Below are 20,755 nucleotides of genomic sequence, written 5' to 3' on the forward strand. Positions count from 1 at the left end.
ACTAGTCATGTGGTAGATCCTCTAGAGGAGGAACAAGGGGACCAGAGACCAGTCTTAGCTCTGAATTCTTTCTTAGCTAGAACTCAAGTACCAAGGTTGCTCTACTGAAGTCCATTGCTGGTGATATTCTGGTGCCGTACCACCACTAGCATCTCCACTCTAGTTGAGGGGACTTAGAATGGAGCCTGCAAGCCCAAGGCAGATGAATGGAGTGGGCCCACCTGGACAGCTCTGAAGTGCTCCACTGGGCTCTGCTGAAGGTGCTCCTTTTGGATGCGGGATCCCCCAATTACAGCAAAGCTGCCCATACCCAGCAAATGATTATCACAACAGGCCAATAGATGGAAATCTAAGGATTCATAGCAGGGACCACAGGGGCAGATAAAGCAATAAAAATATAAATTGGTGATGGCGGGCTTCTAGTTCTGTTTATCCTTTTGAATGATTAAATAAATGTGAGGGTAAACATAAAGATTTTTAATTTGATAGTTTAGTCAGCCTCTTGGACTTGGTGGGCTAGGAGAGAGAGCTGGGTTGAGTTAAACCCTCAAGGGTGGTTAATGTATATCCCTGATAGCCTTTTCTAGACATTTCCCACTGTAGTCACAGTTACATAGATCTGGTCCTAATTGTTTGGTACCCTGAGCTGGGGTGATTAGAGCAAGGGATATACTGACTTGTTTGTGAGCTTTAGATAAGGATGGGAGGAAGAGGGACTGGATTGGTTGCTTTGCATATCAAAGATGTGCTCAAGGGCAAGTTGCTTCTTTTAGGTATAAGCTGATCCCAGGAGGAGCAGGCTCTCCCAGGTTCAAAAGATCTTAACATGTTCAAGCATCAGACAACACAGAAAATAAAAAATGATTAATATAGCAAGCTGTCTAACATGCATCATAAATGCTAGTAATATTAATAATGACAACATAGCTTCAGCCTCTGTCTGCTTTTACTGTTTAAATACAAAATTAAAAAAAAAAATTCCAGCAATATAGCTGTATGTAAATTTGAAGAAAGGAAATCTCTCCCCTTTAATCTCCTTCGAATTATGGGGACACTATAGCTTCTGGGCTTTCTCTCAAGGACTCAGTATTCTGCTCTCCCAAGTATTTACAGAAGTGTTTCCCACTATCTCACGCCAGCTTTCTTGACCCTGAGCAGTTCTTTGCTATTTCAGTAAATAAATGGAGGAAAGTCCAGGGTGGGACTTCCTCCTCGGGGCGTTTGACAGGACTCTGGGCCCTTTGAATGCAGGAAGTCTAGGACACACCCAACCTTCAGAGGGCAGTGTGTCCTGAGTGTGGAAAGCTGAACGCTGGAGCATAGTTTAAAAGGACAGAAACCAAACACATTTCAGCATGAGGGACCCACTCACAAACTGTTCGGTGAGTAGCTTGGTGTTAGTTTGTGTCTTTGTGTGTAAGAAAGCGGCTGAGGGGTGGATTTATATACGAATGTATTTTGACTTTAAAAGTTTGAGATGCCCAGGAACGAAACATGTTTACATACTGGCTGTGAGTCAAAAATCTGTGGTTTTTCTTTGGTTCAATTTAATTGCCCTTCCTAGCAAATGGGCAAGTCATTGACATTCTCTATGCTCCTATTCTTAGGAAAACTCTGAGGGGGTTAGGGATCGGGTTAGGGTATTATATTTGCATGCAGATGGTGGCTGTGTAGAAAACATTCTTAAGACATACACAAGTGCCTATATTATGTGTTGAGTGGATGACACAAACACACAGAATGTCTGCAGCCAATTTTGGCTTCTACAAGGAATTTAGAGTGGGAGGTTTTTGTGTACTTTCCCATGTCATTGATATCGTCAGGAACTGCCAAGTCCCGCAGGCAGGAGGGCAGACTTCCCATTTTGTCCAGCTTGTGGTGGTTCTCAGTCAGGTCTATCAATATTGTTTCTTTCAGTCCTGGGAGGGCTACCAAAAAATAGAAGATGGGTCAAAAATCCAGACTTAGGAAGGCATTCGCAGCAATAGCAGAGACGTAATTTAGTAAATGAGGAGCAGCTAAAGAGGAGGAGGATATATTTACTTTGGAAATAAAATGATCAAGGAATGTCAGGGTGTTTCCCAATACATGGTGCCAAGAAGCAAAAATTGGTAACAACAGAAACAAGAGTTCTTTCAAGTATTTTATCTTAAAAAGAAAAGACTTGTGGGAAAGCAGAAATGGGGACTGCAATAGAGCCATTGAAAGACCCCAGTGGATGCGGAAAGCACAGGCTTAGGGCAGATAGGCTTGTAACTGCTACTCCACAGAATGAGCTCACGAATCAGGTAAGCTAAATGAGGTGAAGTCATAAATGCTAGTAATATTAATAATGACAACGTAGCCTCAGCCTCTGTCTGCTTTTACTGTTTAAGTACAATTAAAAAAAAAATCCAGCAATATAGCTGTATGTAAATTTGAAGAAAGGAAATCTCCCCCTTTAATTTCCTCCAATCTTCTGCACAGGTAACTTTTTAAGTCTTTTATGGTTTATTTATTTGCTGTTTGTTTATTTTTTGTTCCATGCATTTGCTCCCTTCTAAAATGCTAATCCTGCTGAAATTGGTTTGGCTCAGTGGATAGAGCATTGGCCTGTGGTCTGAAAGGTCCTAGGTTCGATTCCAGTTAAGGGCATGTGCCTTGGTTGTGGGCACATCCCTGGTGGGGGATGTGCTGGAGGCAGCTGATCGATGATTCTTTCTCATCAATGTTTCTAACTCTCTGTCCCTCTTCCTTTCTGTAAAAAAAAAAAAAAATCAATAAAATATATTAAAATAAAATAAAATGCTAATCCTTTCCCACCATTGACACTTTGATCATGTTTTTGCAAAGGGGTGGTTGAGTGGGCCAGCAGCTGTATAAGTCAAGGCAAAACCTGGCACCAACAGTCACCGAAGCCGAAGCCAAGACTCAGGGAAGAGTGAAACAGAGGGAAACTTAGGCCTGACTGAGTTTAAGATATGACAGAGAGCCTAACATCCTTTTCCAAGGCTGCCTCTAGCTCAGGAACTGGGAGGAATGTTTTCTTTTGAGCAGCCCAGGACAACCCATCACCACAACTGTGTGTCACTTTAGTTTCCTCCCTGACATGCTGAAAAGTTCTTCCCCTTATGCTGAACCTTGTCCACAACCTTGAAGATTATCTCTATGGGCCCAGTGTCACCAAAAGTAACCTGGAAGTCAGAGGAAGTGGACAGCCAGATTTCTAAGTCCTCTTAGATCATGGAATCTTTATTTATTCGATTCATCTTCATCAAGCGTTCAATTTGATTTCCTGGTGCAGACCTAGCCTGTGCTTGGGGAAGGATACTGTGTCAAGAGGAGGTTGCAATTTAGGAACAAAATGAAACATGGGAATGAGTTTTATTAATATTAATGTGTTTTATTAAACAAAACTAACAATTCTTTTGTGAAACACTTGAGTAGTTTTTATAAAAGAACCCAAAGGTTTACGAGTAACTACCTGCAAAATGTTCCATTCCATGAGTGCCTAGGATTGCCCAAAACCCAATTCATTCATAAAGCCTAAGCTTAGCTACAGTTCTTAACCCTGTCTACCCCAGTGGATCCATGTATGGAAACCTGTGGGCTGCATGAGCTTCAATGAGAAAAACATGATCTTTTTATTTGCACTAGTTTATAACTGAAATTAAGAATTTCCTTTAATTTTTAATATAAGCAATAACCCAGTACTACTGAAATGTCTGTGACTTTATGACCAAGAAAAATCACATGTATTTTATATTAAAGTTCTTAGCAAATATCTAGAAATATTGGTCACATTCAATGTGATTTAGAAATTTGGTTAATTCTTACTTATAAAGCACATATAATATAATTTTAAAATATATATATAATTTTCTTTGTAATCCTATTATTTTATTTTATACATTTGAAAATATTATTCAGAGTAAAATTGGCTTTACCAGAATGCCAAAGTGGCTCATGATACAAAAAAAATTGTCTTAATCTCTTATTTTAGGTCATGCCCCAAATGAGCCGGTAGATGAGAGTGGGGTGCGAAGGGAGGTGGGGTAGGAGAGGGAAAACTAGAGGCAAATTCAAGGGATTTTCCTCTATTTTCTGATCACACACACACACACACACACACACACACACACGGGCAAGGTGGTCTCTGAGTTCTGCTTTTCATAGCTTTTGTCTTCAACTCTGAGTAGATGGTTGTTTGTAAATAAGGGGTTATGCTAAAATAATGGACATATTTTTTAGCAACTCCTTTATTTATTGATGCCACCTTTATCAGGGTTTATCAGAGAGTGTCCAGTACAGATTCTCTCTCCATTGCTACTATAAGCAAAACATTCTACTCTTATTTATTCACTAAATTAATAACGTGACCTATTGAAGAGCTTCCAGACTTGTGTATGCCTGGGAACACTGAGATTAGGGAATGGGTTACAGGTGTATCAGCCCTTGAATTGGCAGGGTGTGGCTGGGTATGAGGTCTTAAGGGTGGAGGCAGAGCTCATGGACCAGTTATTTCTACCTGGAACAATTTTGTCCCTTTAGTACACTGTCTGGTACAAATATCATTTTCTAGGTGTGTGCCATGATGGGAAAAATTTAGTAAGTACTAGTCTATTAAATAACAGGAAATCTTTCAAAATCTAAAACCAGCAGCTTCAGAGTAGATTGAAGCCATATGATGTTATTTTATTTGAGCAGCTTTTGCCTTTAAAAAGTTGAGTTTGAGTATCTTTGGGAAAGATAGGAATCTCCTCTTTGCCTTTCCTCCAAAGGCCTTGGAGTGTTAAATCACTGGTTTATAAACTTTGAAGATTGTCTGGGCTCCCAGAACCAGACATCTGGAGGTGGTATTTTACAAATGTGTCTTGAGAGTTTTGACGGCTTAATACATTTGAGCCCCTGCAGCCCAGCCCATAGAAATATTCTCAACTGGTCTGGTCACAACTTTGGTTAGGAGCTAGAAGAGGCTGGGCTCTCTGTATGAGCCGAGTCACAGCACGAAGCTCGATCTACACAAAATTTACGTACTCTTGAGTAAAATGCCATTTTGAAAAATGCAATTCACTAAAAATGCATCTCCCAGATGGAAACTGTGAGAGAGTGTTTGTTTGAAAACTGTTCTGTTCCTAATTCACCTACTCTGTGTGAGAAAAGCGGCTGAGTCAGCTGACATTTAACCTCTCCATTCGGGCACTTAAAATCTATTTTCATCAAAGTCAGCCTTTACAAATACAATTTTCAGAGTGACATTGTGGCGTCCTAAACCAAATGATAAAAACTTTCAATTAGAACTCTTAAGTCCGAAGGCTAAATTCAGATATAAATAAATGTATAAAGGTTTGGTTCAATCAAAATGTTCAACTCATTATTATAACACAGTTGAATGAGATGTAGAGGGGATTGGGGCACATTTTTATTAACAAGTTATTCATTTACATTTTTATAACTCAGCCGAGAAACACTCCCTTTCATGGCTCAGGGTTTGTCAGAAGATCTAAAAATATGACTTTGGAATTTGTAAGATACAAAATAATAAAGTTCTCAGTATGTTTCAGAATGTACCTTTAACCTTCCTGGGAACGACAGGGCAATGGGAAGCCGGACTCCAAGGGCACCCACTGCGGAACTGTTTGCCTTTGGTCTAAGGGAATAGCAGATAGATAAGCTTCATTTTTTTGAAAAGTTCTCCAGGATCTTTCAGATCCAGGCAGAAGAGACTTAGTCTTTATTTTAAGAACTCACCCAAAAGGTGTGCACCCCACAGCTGCACGCTTACCTTCAATGACAGTCGACATCACAGCAGCACTCAGAGTTTAAAGGAGTTCTGTCTTTGCAAGTGTCCGTAACCTTTCTGTGCATCTTTTCTCTTTCAGTATAACCAGGTCTACAAGAGCCTCAAGGAGTTTTCTCAAAATGGAGAGAATTTCTGCAAGCAGGTCACATCCATTCTTCAGCAAAGGTACGAAATGTGCGTTTGCAATAAGCATCTCTTCCTCTTTAGTGGCTGCGAGTGATGGAACTGGAGGAGTGATTATAAGCTGTCCCACTTCCTGGAACACAGTGTTATATTTTGGTACTTGAGAGACTGGCTTCAAGAGTGACGCTTTTCTTTCTTTCTTTTCTTTCTTTATTTTTTTCTTTTTTTTAATATATATATATATATATATATATATATATATATATATATATATATATATATTATTGATATTTTACAGAGAGGAAGAAAGAGGGATAGAGAGTTAGAAACATCGATCAGCTGCCTCTTGCACACCCCCTACTGGGGATGTGCCCGCAACCAAGGTACATGCCCTTGACCCAGAATCGAACCTGGGACCTTTCAGTCCGCAGACCTACGCTCTATCCACTGAGCCAAACCGGTTTTGGCAAGAGTGATGCTTTTCTATTGCACACTTACCACTTGGGTACCATAAAGAAACAACACACACAAAAAACAGGAAACAGCAGGAGGTCCTTCTGCTTGGGAAGATCCAGTCAGTCTCTTCTGATACCTAACACTGAGTTTATCGCCACCTGCAGGTACTACAACCCACGTGTGTGCCCTTGACCAGGAATGAAACCTGAGACTCTTCAGTGCTTGGGCCAATGATCTCCCACTGAGCCACACTGGCCAGTGAGTGCAGTATCATCTTTTTATTTTTTAATACTAGATGTGATCATGTATGGAGCTGTTCACTGTGCTAAAATAAGCACACTTAACTCAGTCAAGAAGTTACAAACATTTCTGCTTAAAATTAGATATCCTAAGGACTGAATTGGGCCATAAAGACATAGACCATTTTCCTACCTCTAGACAGGTCTGTAATAAGCAACTCTAAAGAGACCTTCAGGCTAGATTGTTTATACTTTCTAAGGTAACCTGTTTCAGGTTTAAATGATTGCATGTGTGCCATGAGAACAAAGACACATGGGCCCAACTGCATCCTGCACAGGTAGGTCAAGAACAAAGGAGAACATTGGCTTTATTTGGACCAATGAAAGATACTGGAGGCTATTATAAAGATAACAACCAGGTTTATAAAACAAACTTGAAAAGAAAAAAAATCTATAATAATGAAATCATAATATGCTAATTAGACTGGACAGCCAAATGTCCTTCTGGACATCATTCCAGATGTCCTTCTGAATGAAGCCACAGGGGCAGGGGCAGAGATGGTTAGGAATGATCAGGCAGGCAGGTGAGCAGTTTGGGGTGATCAGGCAGGCAGATAGAGTGGTTAGGGGCAATCTGGAAGGCAGGTAGAGGTGGTTAGGGGTGATCAGGCAGGCAGGCAAAGTGGTTAGGAGCGATGAGGCAGGCAGGCGAGTGGTTAGGGGCAATCAGGCAGGCAGAGGGGTTGGGGTGATAAGGCAGGCAGAGTGATTAGGAGTGATCAGGCAGGCAGGCAGGCAAATAGTTAGGAGCCAGTGGTCCCGGATTGCAAGAGGGATGTCCAACTGCTGTCATCCCCCAAGGGGTCCTGGATTGCAAAAGGTTGCAGGCTGGGCTGAAGGACCACCCCTCCCCCCCAAATCTGGGAGATAATTTCTTCAATAAAAAAGTATTGCTATCACTCTGAGGAAATTATTTAAAATAAGACCAGTTGACTACTATACAAATTCAACCCCTTGCCTGGGTTAGAAACCATCTCCCTCTGCAGATCAGGAAAAATCTGTACATATTATTAGTCATGCACATGATCTGGGTTGCAGTCACTGTGATTACTTGGTGCCCCCATCTTCAAAATTAGTGTCTGGAAGAGAGCCGTGAAGACAAAAGTCAGGTGATAAATTATGCCTGGCAAACACTCAACATAAACCAGATAAGTTTGGGGAATCACTGCTCCAAAACTTCCTTGTCCAGGTTTCTCTGCATCTTTCCTGCTACAGATCTATCTGCTGTACCTGGAGTCAGAATGCTCTCTCTTACCTGTGTCTCTGTTGAAATTGTTGAGGGTTATGACATAGAAAATCATAGAGGCAAATCCAGCGGCCTGCTGAATTAAGGGTACCTGCTACATGAAATACATCCAATAAATATTTGTAGCTTCAATGAATAAATAAGTGAAAGATGTTACAGGTTTATTTTATTATATTACAACCACATTTTAGAACAAGGTTTTTACTGTCCTTAGAGTGTGGCCCAGTGGAGCAGCGTTGGCCAGGGGCTACAAGAGACAGCATCCCAATCTGGCTGCGAGTTCAGAGACTTTCATTTCCAAGCTCAGCTGCTTTCTTGCATTTGTTCTAATTGGTGTTGATAGAAAAGTGCAGTTGTTATTGAAACTCCATTTTCCCTGGAAATTCTGCAATTCATGGTCATGCTTAGCTTCTTTTATCCAATTAGTTGCTTCAGTTTCCTTTTTTATAGTAGCAACTCAGATTTATCCAGAGGCACTATTCATTGCAGATGTTGTCAACAGAGGAATAAATGATCAAAATAAAATCTTTGGTAAATCTTCCCTTTTTCTACTCTACTCATAGCCTGGGTGATCTTAGCTCCCATACCTTCAGCTCCTTTTTGCAAATTGATGACTCTCTCATGTATATTACTAAACAATTTGTTTTATCTGTACTTCAAACCATATATCCAACAGTCTATTGGACATTTCCATGTGGGTGTCCCATGGAGCCACAAAGCAAGCCTATCCAAAACAGTCTATTATCTTTTCCCCAAGATTTTTTTTTTTTTTAACCATGGTGACCACTGCCCACCCAATCAAGCCCAATACCCTGGAGTCACCCATGATCTCTTCTTCTATCTCAACTTATGACTGAGTCATCATATTGCTCTCTATTACCCTATAGCTTTCTTTTCATTTCATTGCCTCTGCCATTGAAACCCTCTTAACCCATTCTTCTGCCTTGCAGCTGTGCAGTTTGTACACTGAACAAAGGCACCTGGCTAAGGGGCCAAGGAATCGAAATCACTCTCAACCCTTGAGTCTTGTACCCTGGCTCAGAGCTGTGTCCCTTCACAGGATCTTCTTTTTTCTAACTCGGGCAAAGTTTTCTCAACTAGGGAGCTGTCTCGGGCCTATCTCTGACTCTAATTTATCTTCCATTCTGTGGGCATGACCCCATTTAAGACCCTTCAAAGACTCCCATCACCTTCTGTATAAAATTCAGCCCTCATAGTATTTTATAAAAGAGATCTGAGTCTCTCCTTCATATCAAGCTTGTCTCTCTTCATCTCCCCATGACCCAAGCTCCTCTCCATCTTACTGAATCTCCCATTATCCATGATGGGTCCCTGTCATCCCTCTCACCTACTCCTACCCCTCATCATGATGGGTCCCTGTCATCCCTCTCACCTACTCCTACCCCTGAATTTGTGCAGGCTCTATCATCTGCTTGTAGACACTTCTTCACCTTCAGTGCTGGGCTCCAGACAATGCATTTTTAAGATTCAGTCATTCCTCTCCAGCAGGCCTACCTTCTTGACTCCAGTCTCCAGTCTCAAGAAAAAGTGCTCCTCAGAGATGTGTAGAGCTGGTGCTTACCTCCGAGAGAGCTCTTACTGCCCTACACTGCTGTTCTCGGTCTGGCACAGAGCAGACAGGTGTTCAATAGAGATGTTCACTGAATGAAGAAAGGGATTAATGTATGAGTGACTCTGGACCTTCAGGAATGCATAGCTTTTAAGATATCCAACTTAGGTTATTTCTGAAGAGCAATAAATGAGTGTGTCAAAGAAATGTACTTACATAGCATATAAACTATTATTTGAACATAAGCTGGAAAAGAATAATAAAATCACAAAAGAGAACATTTATCCAGCACAATCTGTAGATTACATTTTTTCTGTGTAAAGTAAAAAAAAAAGGGGGGGAGGGGCATTTTTATTTTCTTACAACCACCCATGCAGTACATACATACTCCCATTCATTCCTACTTTACAGATGGGATATGGATGATTTTGATTTCTACTCAGGCTCCTTGTAAGGGCATCTTCTAAGTGGACAGGCAGGCCGAAACTGGTTTGGCTTAGTGGTAGAGCATCGGCCTGCAGACTGAAAGGTCCCAGGTTCGATTCCAGTCAAGGGCATGTACGTTGGTTGGGGGCACATCCCCAGTGCAGTGTGTGCAAGAGGCAGCTGGTCGATGTTTCTCTCTCATCGACGTTTCTAGCTCTCTATCTCTCTCCCTTCCTCTCTGTAAAAAATCAATAAAATATATATTTTTAAGTGGACAGGCAGTATGGAGCACTGCTGTGGGAGCCCTGACATTCTCAGGGGGTCCTTTTAAGATCCTCTGTGGGTAGGGACATCAGCAGACATCAAGCCCAATGGCTTTCAAACTTGGTAGCACACAGGTCTGTGGGGAGCCTTCAGGGGCCACTTCAGGGGGTAAGATAGTCAAATGATCAGGGCTCAGCTCCCTCCTCCTGATCCTGCTGATACAATGTGGTGGTTTCTGTATGAGATTTTGTTTGTTAGCTAAAAAGCTTTGCGAACTACCCTTTTTGTCCATTTTACCTGACTTTCCCAAGACACTACTGCCTCCAACCCCTTTTATAAACTCACTCAGCTCAGGAATTAGCAGACAAGGAGGATCTGAACATCTAGAGCTGCCACACCTGCCCCTCCCTGGGCTGAAGTGAGCAGGGACTCTGGGACTCTCAGACTGGACCCTCCAGAAGGGTGTTCTCTTGGTCCCACTCGCCTTTTTTTTAATACTGTCCTCAGGAACCAGAATTGAGGCAATCAGTAATGATGAAGTGGGTGTGTAGGCTAATTAGAAAACCCTGCTGCTCAAATAACAGAGCTTCCATGAAAAAAAAGTCTTTCAAATTGCTAATAACTAGCTTTTAAATATTGCCTGTTTGTAAGATGAGCTTGTGATTGTCTTTCAAAAGACAACCTGATAAAGCTTGGGTGGAAAATGTCAGCATACCAGGCCCCCAACCAGAAACTGCTGCTAGTAGAAATTAGGAGGCCAGAGATGGGGATGACATTTCAAACAAAGATTTTCAGATTACTAAAATTCCTTCTTAATTCACAATGAAGGGAGGGCTCTGTCACCTGCTATTTTCAAGCTTAAGAAAGCCTGAGTTCTATTTTATATATTTATTTTTTAAATTTTGTTTTTCAATTACAGTTGACATTCAATATAATTTTTACATTAGGTTCAGGTGAACAGCATAGTGGTTAGACAATCATATACCTTTCAAAGTAATTCCTCCCTAAATTTCAAGCACCTACCTGGCACTGTACATAGTTATTATAGTATTTTGACTATATTCCCAATGCTGTACTTTATATCACATGACTATTTTGTAACTACCAACCTGTAGTTTTTAATCTCTTTACCTTTTCCACCCAGACCCAACCTCCTCCCCTCTGGCAACCATCAGTTTGTTTTGTTTTATGAATCTGTTTCTGTTTGCTTATTTTGTTCTTTAGATTCCACATATAAGTGAAATGATACGATATTTGTCTTTCTCTGTATGACTTATTCCACTTAGCATAATACCTTCCAGATCCATTCATGCTTTAACAAATGGTAAGATTTTATTCTTTATTATGGCCAAGTAATATTCCACTGTATATATGTTCCACATTCCACAACATTTTTAAAAAAAATATATTTTATTGATTTTTTACAGAGAGGAAGGGAGAGAGATAGAGAGCTAGAAACGTCGATGAGAGAGAAACATCAACCAGCCGCCTCTTGCACACCCCCTACCGGGGATGTGCCCGCAACCAACGTACATGCCCCTGACCAGAATCGAACCCGGGACCCTTCAGTCCGAAGATCGATGCTCTATCACTGAGCCAAACCAGTTTCGGCAACATTCCACAACATTTTACCCACTCATCTATTGATGGGCATTTGGGTTGCTTTCATATCCTGGCTATTGTAAATAATGCTGCAATGAACATAGTGGTGCATGTCTTTTTTAATTAATTTCTTTTATGCACAGGGACCAGCTACAGTTTGAAATTTTTTTTTTTTTTTACCATTTTTAAAAATCTAAATTTTATTAGAGCAGGACACTCTAAAATTGATTACATGGTCACTTATACTCATACAGTTTAATTTGTGTTCTACCTAAAATATTGAATCTGATACCCTGTATTTTCTATCTCTCCTTTCTTTCCAAAGAATAATTAATTTTAAATTCTAAGACAAATGTTGGTCTTTGACTTATTGGTTGGGCTTTAATATTACTAATGAGAATTTATTAACCAACCTCCACATGCTGAGAGGAAATCAGAACATAGATGGATTAAAAGCCAGTGCATGCCATTTCTCTGGCCCAGGATCTTTAAAATTCACTGGAATATTTTGCAAATTGAGTTGTCCATCAAAAGACATATACATCATCAACTTCACATGCACCAAGACAACTGCTTGGTGTAGGACTCTCAACTCCTATTAGGTAGCGTAAGGGCTAGAACAGTAAGCACAACGTTCTTACAAGCATGTTTCTGATTATTTTAATGAGGGAATGAAAATTCTAGGTCTCAATTTGAGATTACCTCTGTCTCTCTTGGCTCCCTTTGCATGTGGTGACTTTTAGGACTGAGCAGTTGTGAGTGTGTGTGGTGGGGGTCCACGGAGGAGGCTGGGCAGTGCCACCTCCGCCTTGGGAAAGCAGTTCACTTCTGTTGAGCAATAACTCTGAAAGGACATATAGACAGGCTGTTTTATTAGTCCGTGAGCACAGACGAGCCACATGGCAGGGTTTGTTCAATTTACAAACATTCTGACTTATAAATATGACAGCTCTTTCAATACTTGCCAGTTGGAACATAATTTCTTAGAACCATTTTCTTCAGGGAGAAATTTAGCCGTTAGCCCCTGTTAAGATAAAGACCATTCAGGGCCAGAGGCCTGGGAACCTTTCATCCAGAGGCAAACTCTCCAGAAAGGGAACCCAGTCACAGAGATCCACTCCCCATGCACCCCCACCCACCTTCCAGGCCCTAGTTCATTTCATTTCCTTCTGACTGGTGGAGTACTCTGCTGACGATTGTGTGATGGTTATTAGGTTTAAAATGCAAGAGGAGATTATTACAGTGTGCTTTGCTTGGTAGATTTGAATGCTAATTCTAAAACTCTTTACTATATCCAAGGGCAAAGGATACAATAGCGATGTTCAGAGAAGCGGTGCCCAACTCAGTCCAGCCAGAGTCCTGCTGGTGACAGTTGATAGCACAGACCCCTCCCTTTCCATTTTCCAGACCCTTAACACCCCCTCCTCCCCTTGGGAGCGCACCTCACATCAGCATCAATGCTGTTGGAAGAAGCCAGGGAAATTCCTTATGTCTGCACGAGGCTGTGAAGCCACTGGGAGCTATGGTGATTCAGAAACACTGCAATTCAAGGCCAAGTGAGAGGCGGCATCAATCTTTAAAAATCCTTAGCTTTGACTCCATCTCCAGCCCCTTCCCCACAGGTTCAGAGGGCACTGGAGTATTTAAGTAGGCAGGTTCTCGAGCCAGATCGCCCGGGTTTGAAGGCCAGCTCTGTCCCTCCTTCATGGGTGACCTCTGGCAAGATACTGACTAAACTGCCTGTGCCTTGCTATTGCTCTCCATACAATGGGTAGAGTAAGAGTGCCCACTCGATGGGAGTTATCACAGATGAAACGATGAAACACTTTGAATGCTGCCTGGCATGTTGGAAGTGCCCAATACATATTGGATGTCACTACTGTGTGTATAGGCAGAATACAGGCAAACACTTGTCAGGAGAGCACTGTTTGGAATTTTTAAGCTATATACCAACCTGTACAAAATATACACGAATATGCCCTGATGCAGACGACACTTGTATATAAAGAGAAACCCAAAGCAAGCAGCGCTGGGTGGTAATTCAATCTCTTCAGGCTGGTTTCCTACCAGGCCCAAGTGAAAGTCAGCAGGAATGCCGGAGCTCAGGCGAGATGGTCAGGCTCAAAACAGAAGAGCAGCAGCTACAGGGAGAGCAGGGCCCTCTTCCTTTCTTGCCACCCAAGTCCAGCATTTCCTCCCAGGCGGATCTGACTAAGTTAGTGATTTAGGGAAAGCAGCACTTCCTTCTGGGCATTGTTCTATTTCTGCATAGCTTCTAGGACACGTTGTACAGCCTGCAAGAACGTTCTAAAAGTGAAACTGAATTCATAGGAAGAGGCTGTGCCTGACAGCATTCGCCTTTCCTGTTAGAAGGCATTTCGAATTGTTCTGGAGCTGATGGATGGGCAAACTGTGGGTTATATCCCCACCCTCTACCTTCCCCTCCATGTATCTGGGCTGTTCTAAATGTTTAGAGATCCTTTAGGATACATAATAATAATATTATAAAAATTAATATTTATTAAGAACTTGTTTAGTGTCCAGCTGTGAAATGAGCACTGTGAATGCTTCATTGTGTTTAATAGTTTACGTGCTGCTCCCAAGAAAGAAAGCTGGGAAGGAACGTTCTACAAGCCCTCTCATTAGTACTGGGCTAGGAAAGGGTTTATGTGTCTTGCTATTCCAAGCGCTAGAAAGCTGTGTACTCTGATATCAGGGCTGAGCACAGCTCAAGCTTGTAAGAATACATCTAAATAGTTGCACAATTTTTGTTTTCATAAATGGTAAAATGAGACCGACTTGGAACAGAAACCAGTTAACAGTTCTGATGGAACCCTGGCCAGTATGGTTCAGTTGGTTGAGTGTCATCCCATGCACTGAAGGGTCATCAGTTCGATTCCTGGTTAGGACACATACCTGAGTTGTGGGTTGATTGCTGGTCAGGGCAATTAGAATTTAAAAAAAAAAAAAAAAAAGACCTGATGGAAAGTCTGTTCATTAATTCATTTACACACATACCAAGCACCTATATGTGCCAAGAATTGTTCTAGGCCTAGATATATAGCAATGCACAAAACAAATCTAGACCCTCATGAAGCTTACATTCGAGGGGTGTTCATAGAAGTACACTGAAAACAAATGTGTCTTAGAATAGTGATACGTTCTAAGATACGAATAAAGCTGTAAGGGGATAGTAACAAGGATGCTCTTTTAGATAGGGTAGCCTCTGCGGAGGTGAGGTTTGAACAAGTCCTGCTGGTGTTGACATGAAGGAAAATGCCATAAGGATTTTGTAACAGAAGGAATACAGCAAGTGCAAGGGCCATGATGCAGGGTGGCATTTGGCCACCAGCAGAGTCCAATAAACAAGGGGAAATCTTGTAGGAGAGGAAATCAAAGAGGGAATCAGGGGTCAGATCATGCAAGTCAATAGTAATTGTTCCAGTCTTTGAGTCCCTCCTAATCTTGGGTCATTACCATATTTTAATTATAGTAAAACCTCTGATGTAGGACTAATTACTCTCCTTTATGTTGCCTAAAACCACTCCACTGAATGGTAGAAGTCTCCTGGGATTAAAGATCATCCAAGTTCATCAAATGAGATGGTCTGTATTCTTTCAGAGAGCACAGCTGTACTAACAGGGGAAAATAAATAGAAATTTAGCAATAGATCAATAGCCCATGATACCTGCATTTCATTTTATGAAAGAGAGTTGTCTTTTCCTGTTCAGTTTATCACACTGAGTCTAGTTTGTGTGCGTGTGTGGGGTAGGGGTGGGAATTCAGGTATGAAGTTAGTTACTAGAGAGTTCTGGGATTGTATCACACATGAAATGAAGCCATAAATAATTCTAATGACTTTTATGATAAAAGTATAAGTAAAAAAAAACTGAAAAATATGCAACAAAAACCTTTTTGGTCCATATTAAGAAGAAAAACAATAAAAATTGAATTTAATTTTCTACACTTTTATTATCTTCAGTGAAAAGTGAGATGAATAAGAATATGTCTTCATTTTGTCTGTAGATGGGCCTATAAGTAAAAACAGCAAAATCAGTTCAAGATGAGAGAGATTCAATCTATCCAAAAGAACTAAGGAGTTGTCTTTTAAAGGGCATGCCCAGATTCCCCACTGAATCCTGTCCTGAATAGAAAGTAATGGAAATCTGTTTTCTAAATGTGGTGTCAGCCACCTTAGCACCTTCCCATTTAAAAAGCTACTGTGTGGCTTAAGTCCATCATAATTTATCATTTTATTGCCAGCTCATTATCATCTAGGACTAACCTAATAGTACTTATGTCCCAGGATAAGTAAGGAAGTCTTCTGTTCTCTGCTACTTGAGGTAGCTTGCTAGTACTGCTATTAAAAGGTACCACAGACTGGGTAGCTTAAACAACAGAAATTCTGAAGTCTGAGATCATGATGTTGTCCAGGTTGATTCCATCTGAGGTCTATCAGAGAGAATCTATTCAGTGCCTCTCTGCTGTCTTTTGGCAGTTTACTGACAATCTTCAGCATTTCTTGGCTTATGGATATATCACCCTTCATCTTTTCACATGATTTTTCCTTAGGTCTGTGTTTCTGTCTCCATACCTCTTTCTATAAAAACACAGTCATATTGGGTTTAAAACCACCCTGATGAACTCGACTTAATTTGATGGTCTGCAAAGACCCTATTTCCAAATAAGGCCACATTCTTGGGCTCTAGGGTTTAGGATTTCAACATCTTCAAGAGTTGGAGGGAGATACAATTCAATCCATAACACTAGTGTACAAGAAGGTCAAATAAGTAAACTCTCTTCCTTTGTAGGATCCTCATGGATAGCCTTAAAGATTATGTCTAAGAATAAGAGGAACTTTATAGTAAGCAAATCACCTCTTCTTTATGTAGGCATTGTATTGTCAGTCTGAGCATTCTCCTTTGTGTGTGTGTGTGTGTTGGGGGGTTAGGTGGTAGAGCCAGGGGTTGCTTGATTTTTGGCACATTCTGTTCCTTTGCTAACAGGGCAAACTTGGAGTTTAACTATGCCAAAGGACTTCAGAAACAGGCAATTAAGCTGAACAAAGCATTACAGAACACAAAGAAAAAGTAAGTATATGAAAGAGGTAAGGTAAAATAATTCTTAAAAATAATTAACAGTTCAGTCCAGCTTTCTGTTATAATTGTGGCAGGTATATGATGTCAAGCATGGCTTCCAGTTCTTGAACACTTACTGTGTGCTATACAGTGTGTTAAATGAGTTTATAAATATTTCACTTAGTCTTCAAAACCCTTGATAAGTCTTATTATTGTCCCTACTACTAACTAAGTATTGAGTCTTGAAGAGTTTAAGACACTTTCCACAGACACACAGATAAGGAGTTCCAGAGCTGGATTCATCCCATGTTTTTATGAGTCTTAAGCCCACACGTGTAAAGGTCTCACTGATGATGGTTAACTGACAAAACGGTGTTGTTAACTTGGAATGTCTTGGAGTCAAAAAGTCTGAATCCTACTTTATTTCTACTCTCTGATCTTCAACAAATAACCTGGTTTCTCTGTGCCTTAATATCCTCCACTGTTAGAGGGAATAATGATATATTCCCCATTGTGTGTATGTTTGTGTGTATGTGGGAGGGTGTGCATAATAAATGAGAAAATGTATCATTAGAACATTGGATGCTGAAAAAATCTTGGTTCACATCTTCCTCAATACATTTCAGAATGAAATCGATTTCTTCTTTGGGAAGAAAGAGAAATATATTTGTATTCTAAAAATGATCCATTCATGATAATTTGCTACAAAGATTCTTGACTTTGCTTGCAGATGTCAGCCTAAACTGGCAATGCCATTGCAAAAGCTTCTTTTGATGATGAATGAGAGGAAAAGAAAAAAAGGAAGGAGTTAGGGGCTTATCCTTATTCTTCCTTAGGCACCATCTGTAACAGCAAATATTGATTTTAAAATTGCTCTGACTTCTAGCTTGATTTTTAGGAGAGTATTTTAGTAGATTTACCAAGGAGTCAGTATAGCACAGTGGTTGAGGAGAGTTAGACTTTATTTAGACTGCCTGGGTTTAAATTCTAGCTCTACCACTTACCAGGTAGCTGAATTAGGACAATTTATCTTACCTCTCAGTGTCTATAAAAATTATCTCACATAATTGCTGTGAGGATTAAATGAGATAATACAGGAAGTATGCTTACTACCTGAGACAGAGCCAAAGTCCCAGAAGTATTCATTATGATGTTGATTTTAATTACTACCTAAAGAATGAGAAGTGTAGGGGTTTAGTGAGTGTATCTTATTGTGTTGCAGCCCTAGCATCCAGCATGGTACTCCCAGAGAGTTGGCATGTCCAGAATGTTTGGTGAATCAGGATTAGCACAATAATATTTAATAAGAAACTTTAATTAAACTTTTATCTATACCCAAATCTATTAGGTACTTGTATAAATGACTCAATTTATTCATATTTTAAAAGTCCAATTAAGTGAGTGTTAGAGAAATCAAGTGATCCATCCCTCCAAGTTCCCACTGAAAACAAACGGAGTGTGGGAATTCAGACACAGACTCCACTGAGGCCAGTGACCTCAGCTTCCTGCTCTGATGCCCAGCTCCTCTAAGGATCAAATGTCAGGCTCTCTTCCCCAAAGTGTGCTTTGGTTTCTTTTTTAAAATCTTCACTCAAGGATATTTTGTTTTGTTTTTGTTTTTTTATAATATATTTTTATTGATTTCAGAGAGAGAGGGAGAGGGATAGAGGTAGAAAAATTGATGATGACAATTAATGATCAGCTGCCTCCTGCACACCCCCTACTGGGGATTGAGCCCACAACCTGGGCAGGTGCCCTGACCAGGAATCAAACAGTGACCTCCTGGTTAATAGGTTGACATTCAACCACTGAGCTACACCGGCCAACCCAAAGATATGTTTTTTATTGATTAGAGAGACAGAGAAGAAGGTGGAGAGAGAAAGAAAGGAACATTGATATGAGAGAGAAACATGGATCTGTTGCCTCCCCTATGAACCCCGACTGGGGATCAAACTTGCAACCTAGGTATGTGCCCTGACCAGGAATTGAACCCGTAATCTTTTGGTATACAGGACAATGTTCCAACCTACTAAGCCACCTGGCCAGAGCTGGCTTCCTTTTTTTAAACTTAATTGAGGTCTAATTTACTTGCAACAATAAGCACCTATTTTAAGCAGATGCTTCGGTACCGTAGATTTTGATGGATGTATACACTATGCAGCTACTACCAAAATCAACATGGAGATGTTTTCATCACACAAAAGATCCCTCATGCCTGTGTGCAGTCCTCCCCGACCCAATCCCAAATAACCACTGACATTGATCTGTTTCCTGTATATACTTACTTTATATTCATTTTGTCTTTTCTGTGATTTTCTCTAATCGAAAGCATACAGTAAGTTCTTTCTTGTGCCTGGCTTGGATATGCAGAAAATCTGGCATCCTTTGACCTAGTTTTCCCTTTAAATAACTATAGGGTACAACCTAAGTCATTTGAGGCAAAACCTCTGCACCATCACGAATTCAGTGAGGGCACCCATCTGTCCCCTCCCCTCCATCAAAGTCCACACAGGCATCTGTACCTGAGGTTACTGATGCAATTGTGCTTATTACCCTGACTTTTGAAGTCTGCTGTGAGCTAGGCCTCTTCCATAGGAGAATATAGTATCACACGTCCTAATCCTTCCACTTTGCTGCTAAGGACAGGGCAGTGCCGTCCTTTTGTCAAACTGAGATACTGCTCACAAGACCATAAAATATCTGAGTAGTAGTCTTAACAGGATCTAAACCCTGATGGCAAGAGCAGCACACAGGACGTGATCAGGGCTCTCGAGTCCTCTGCCACTTAACTTCTCTGAGCCTCAGTTTATTATCAGAGAAATGAGGAGCCTGAGAAGATTGTAAGAGCCTTCTGCCCCTAGCATGCTGTCCCCTTCCTGCTCTAAGTGCCTTCTCAGCCTTGGCTACTTTATTTCCCCAATTTTCTACAGACATGAAATAGAAAATGAAAGTCAGGATGACAAATGCCTGGAAAATAGCAGTTTCTGTAATGAGTCCAGTGCAAATGAACTTGTTGGCAGCATTGAACCCCATGGAGAAATGGAGATAAGATTAGGGATATGAGTGCAATTACCGGATGCAATGAATCTGACTTTCCGGGAAAATGACGCCCCCTTGTCTTTGCCTCCAGCTGTGTCGCCAGTGCCTGGGCCTGGGTCTCGGAGGGCATGAAGTCAGCGGCAGACCTGCATCAGTGAGTGCTCCCACCCCGGCCTTGCTCCACCCCAAAGGGAGTCAGTCGTAAATGTTTAATGTCGGTGTGCTACCATATTCCACTTCCATCTGGCCACCATTTTATTCCCCCAGAAAATAATTTGGAAAGTATATATAAATCCTAATACTATACTTGTGTCTCCATTTCCAGAAAACTTGGCAAAGCAATCGAGCTGGAAGCAGTAAAACCAACTCATCAAATCCTGAGTGTCCATGAGAAGAAGAGAAAATCAGTGAGTCAAAACCTTTCTCCCCTGTTTAAGCAAGATTTCTGTCTTTGGCTCAAGAAGTAAAAGGTGATCTAAAAATGATACTAGATTTTGGAAATTTGTCATAAAAATAAAAGAAGCCCAAAAAGTTATGAACGAGGATGCTTGTTAAAACACTTTTGTAATGGTGAAAAACTGGAAACTTCTTCATCCAAAAGTAAATTATGATAAATTCAAGCAATGGAATACTATGTAACCACTAAAGATGTTATTATAGAAGAATTTAATGACTTGGGGATTTTTATTTTTACCACGCAGTATAAAATTAAAAAGCAGGATTGAAGATATGTCAAAATAACCTCAATTTTGTAAAATATGTGTATATATGCAAATAAAAATACCTGGAAGAATCCCCCCAGACTGTTAATATAAATTTATCTCTAGACAGTAGAATTAGAGGTTATTCTTAATTCAGTTTTTGGTACTT

At 40.7% G+C, this 20,755-nt stretch overlaps 1 protein-coding gene across 2 annotated transcripts in view; it reads left to right on the forward strand.

The window, feature by feature from the left end:
- The first annotated feature begins 1,266 nt into the window (after nucleotides 1-1,266).
- Nucleotides 1,267-20,755, forward strand: part of NOSTRIN (nitric oxide synthase trafficking) — a 46,103-nt gene continuing 26,614 nt past the window's right edge. For both annotated transcript variants that reach the window (XM_084892337.1, XM_084892338.1), the window contains exons 1-5: nucleotides 1,267-1,382; nucleotides 5,862-5,947; nucleotides 16,775-16,858; nucleotides 19,977-20,039; nucleotides 20,211-20,292. In XM_084892337.1, the coding sequence (XP_084748463.1) occupies nucleotides 1,356-1,382; nucleotides 5,862-5,947; nucleotides 16,775-16,858; nucleotides 19,977-20,039; nucleotides 20,211-20,292 (342 nt within the window). In that variant the 5' untranslated portion in view covers nucleotides 1,267-1,355. The remainder of the gene's footprint in view (nucleotides 1,383-5,861; nucleotides 5,948-16,774; nucleotides 16,859-19,976; nucleotides 20,040-20,210; nucleotides 20,293-20,755) is intronic.

Source organism: Pipistrellus hanaki (assembly GCF_964339955.1).
Source record: "Pipistrellus hanaki genome assembly, chromosome: 8".
Taxonomy (NCBI): Eukaryota; Metazoa; Chordata; class Mammalia; order Chiroptera; family Vespertilionidae; genus Pipistrellus; species Pipistrellus hanaki.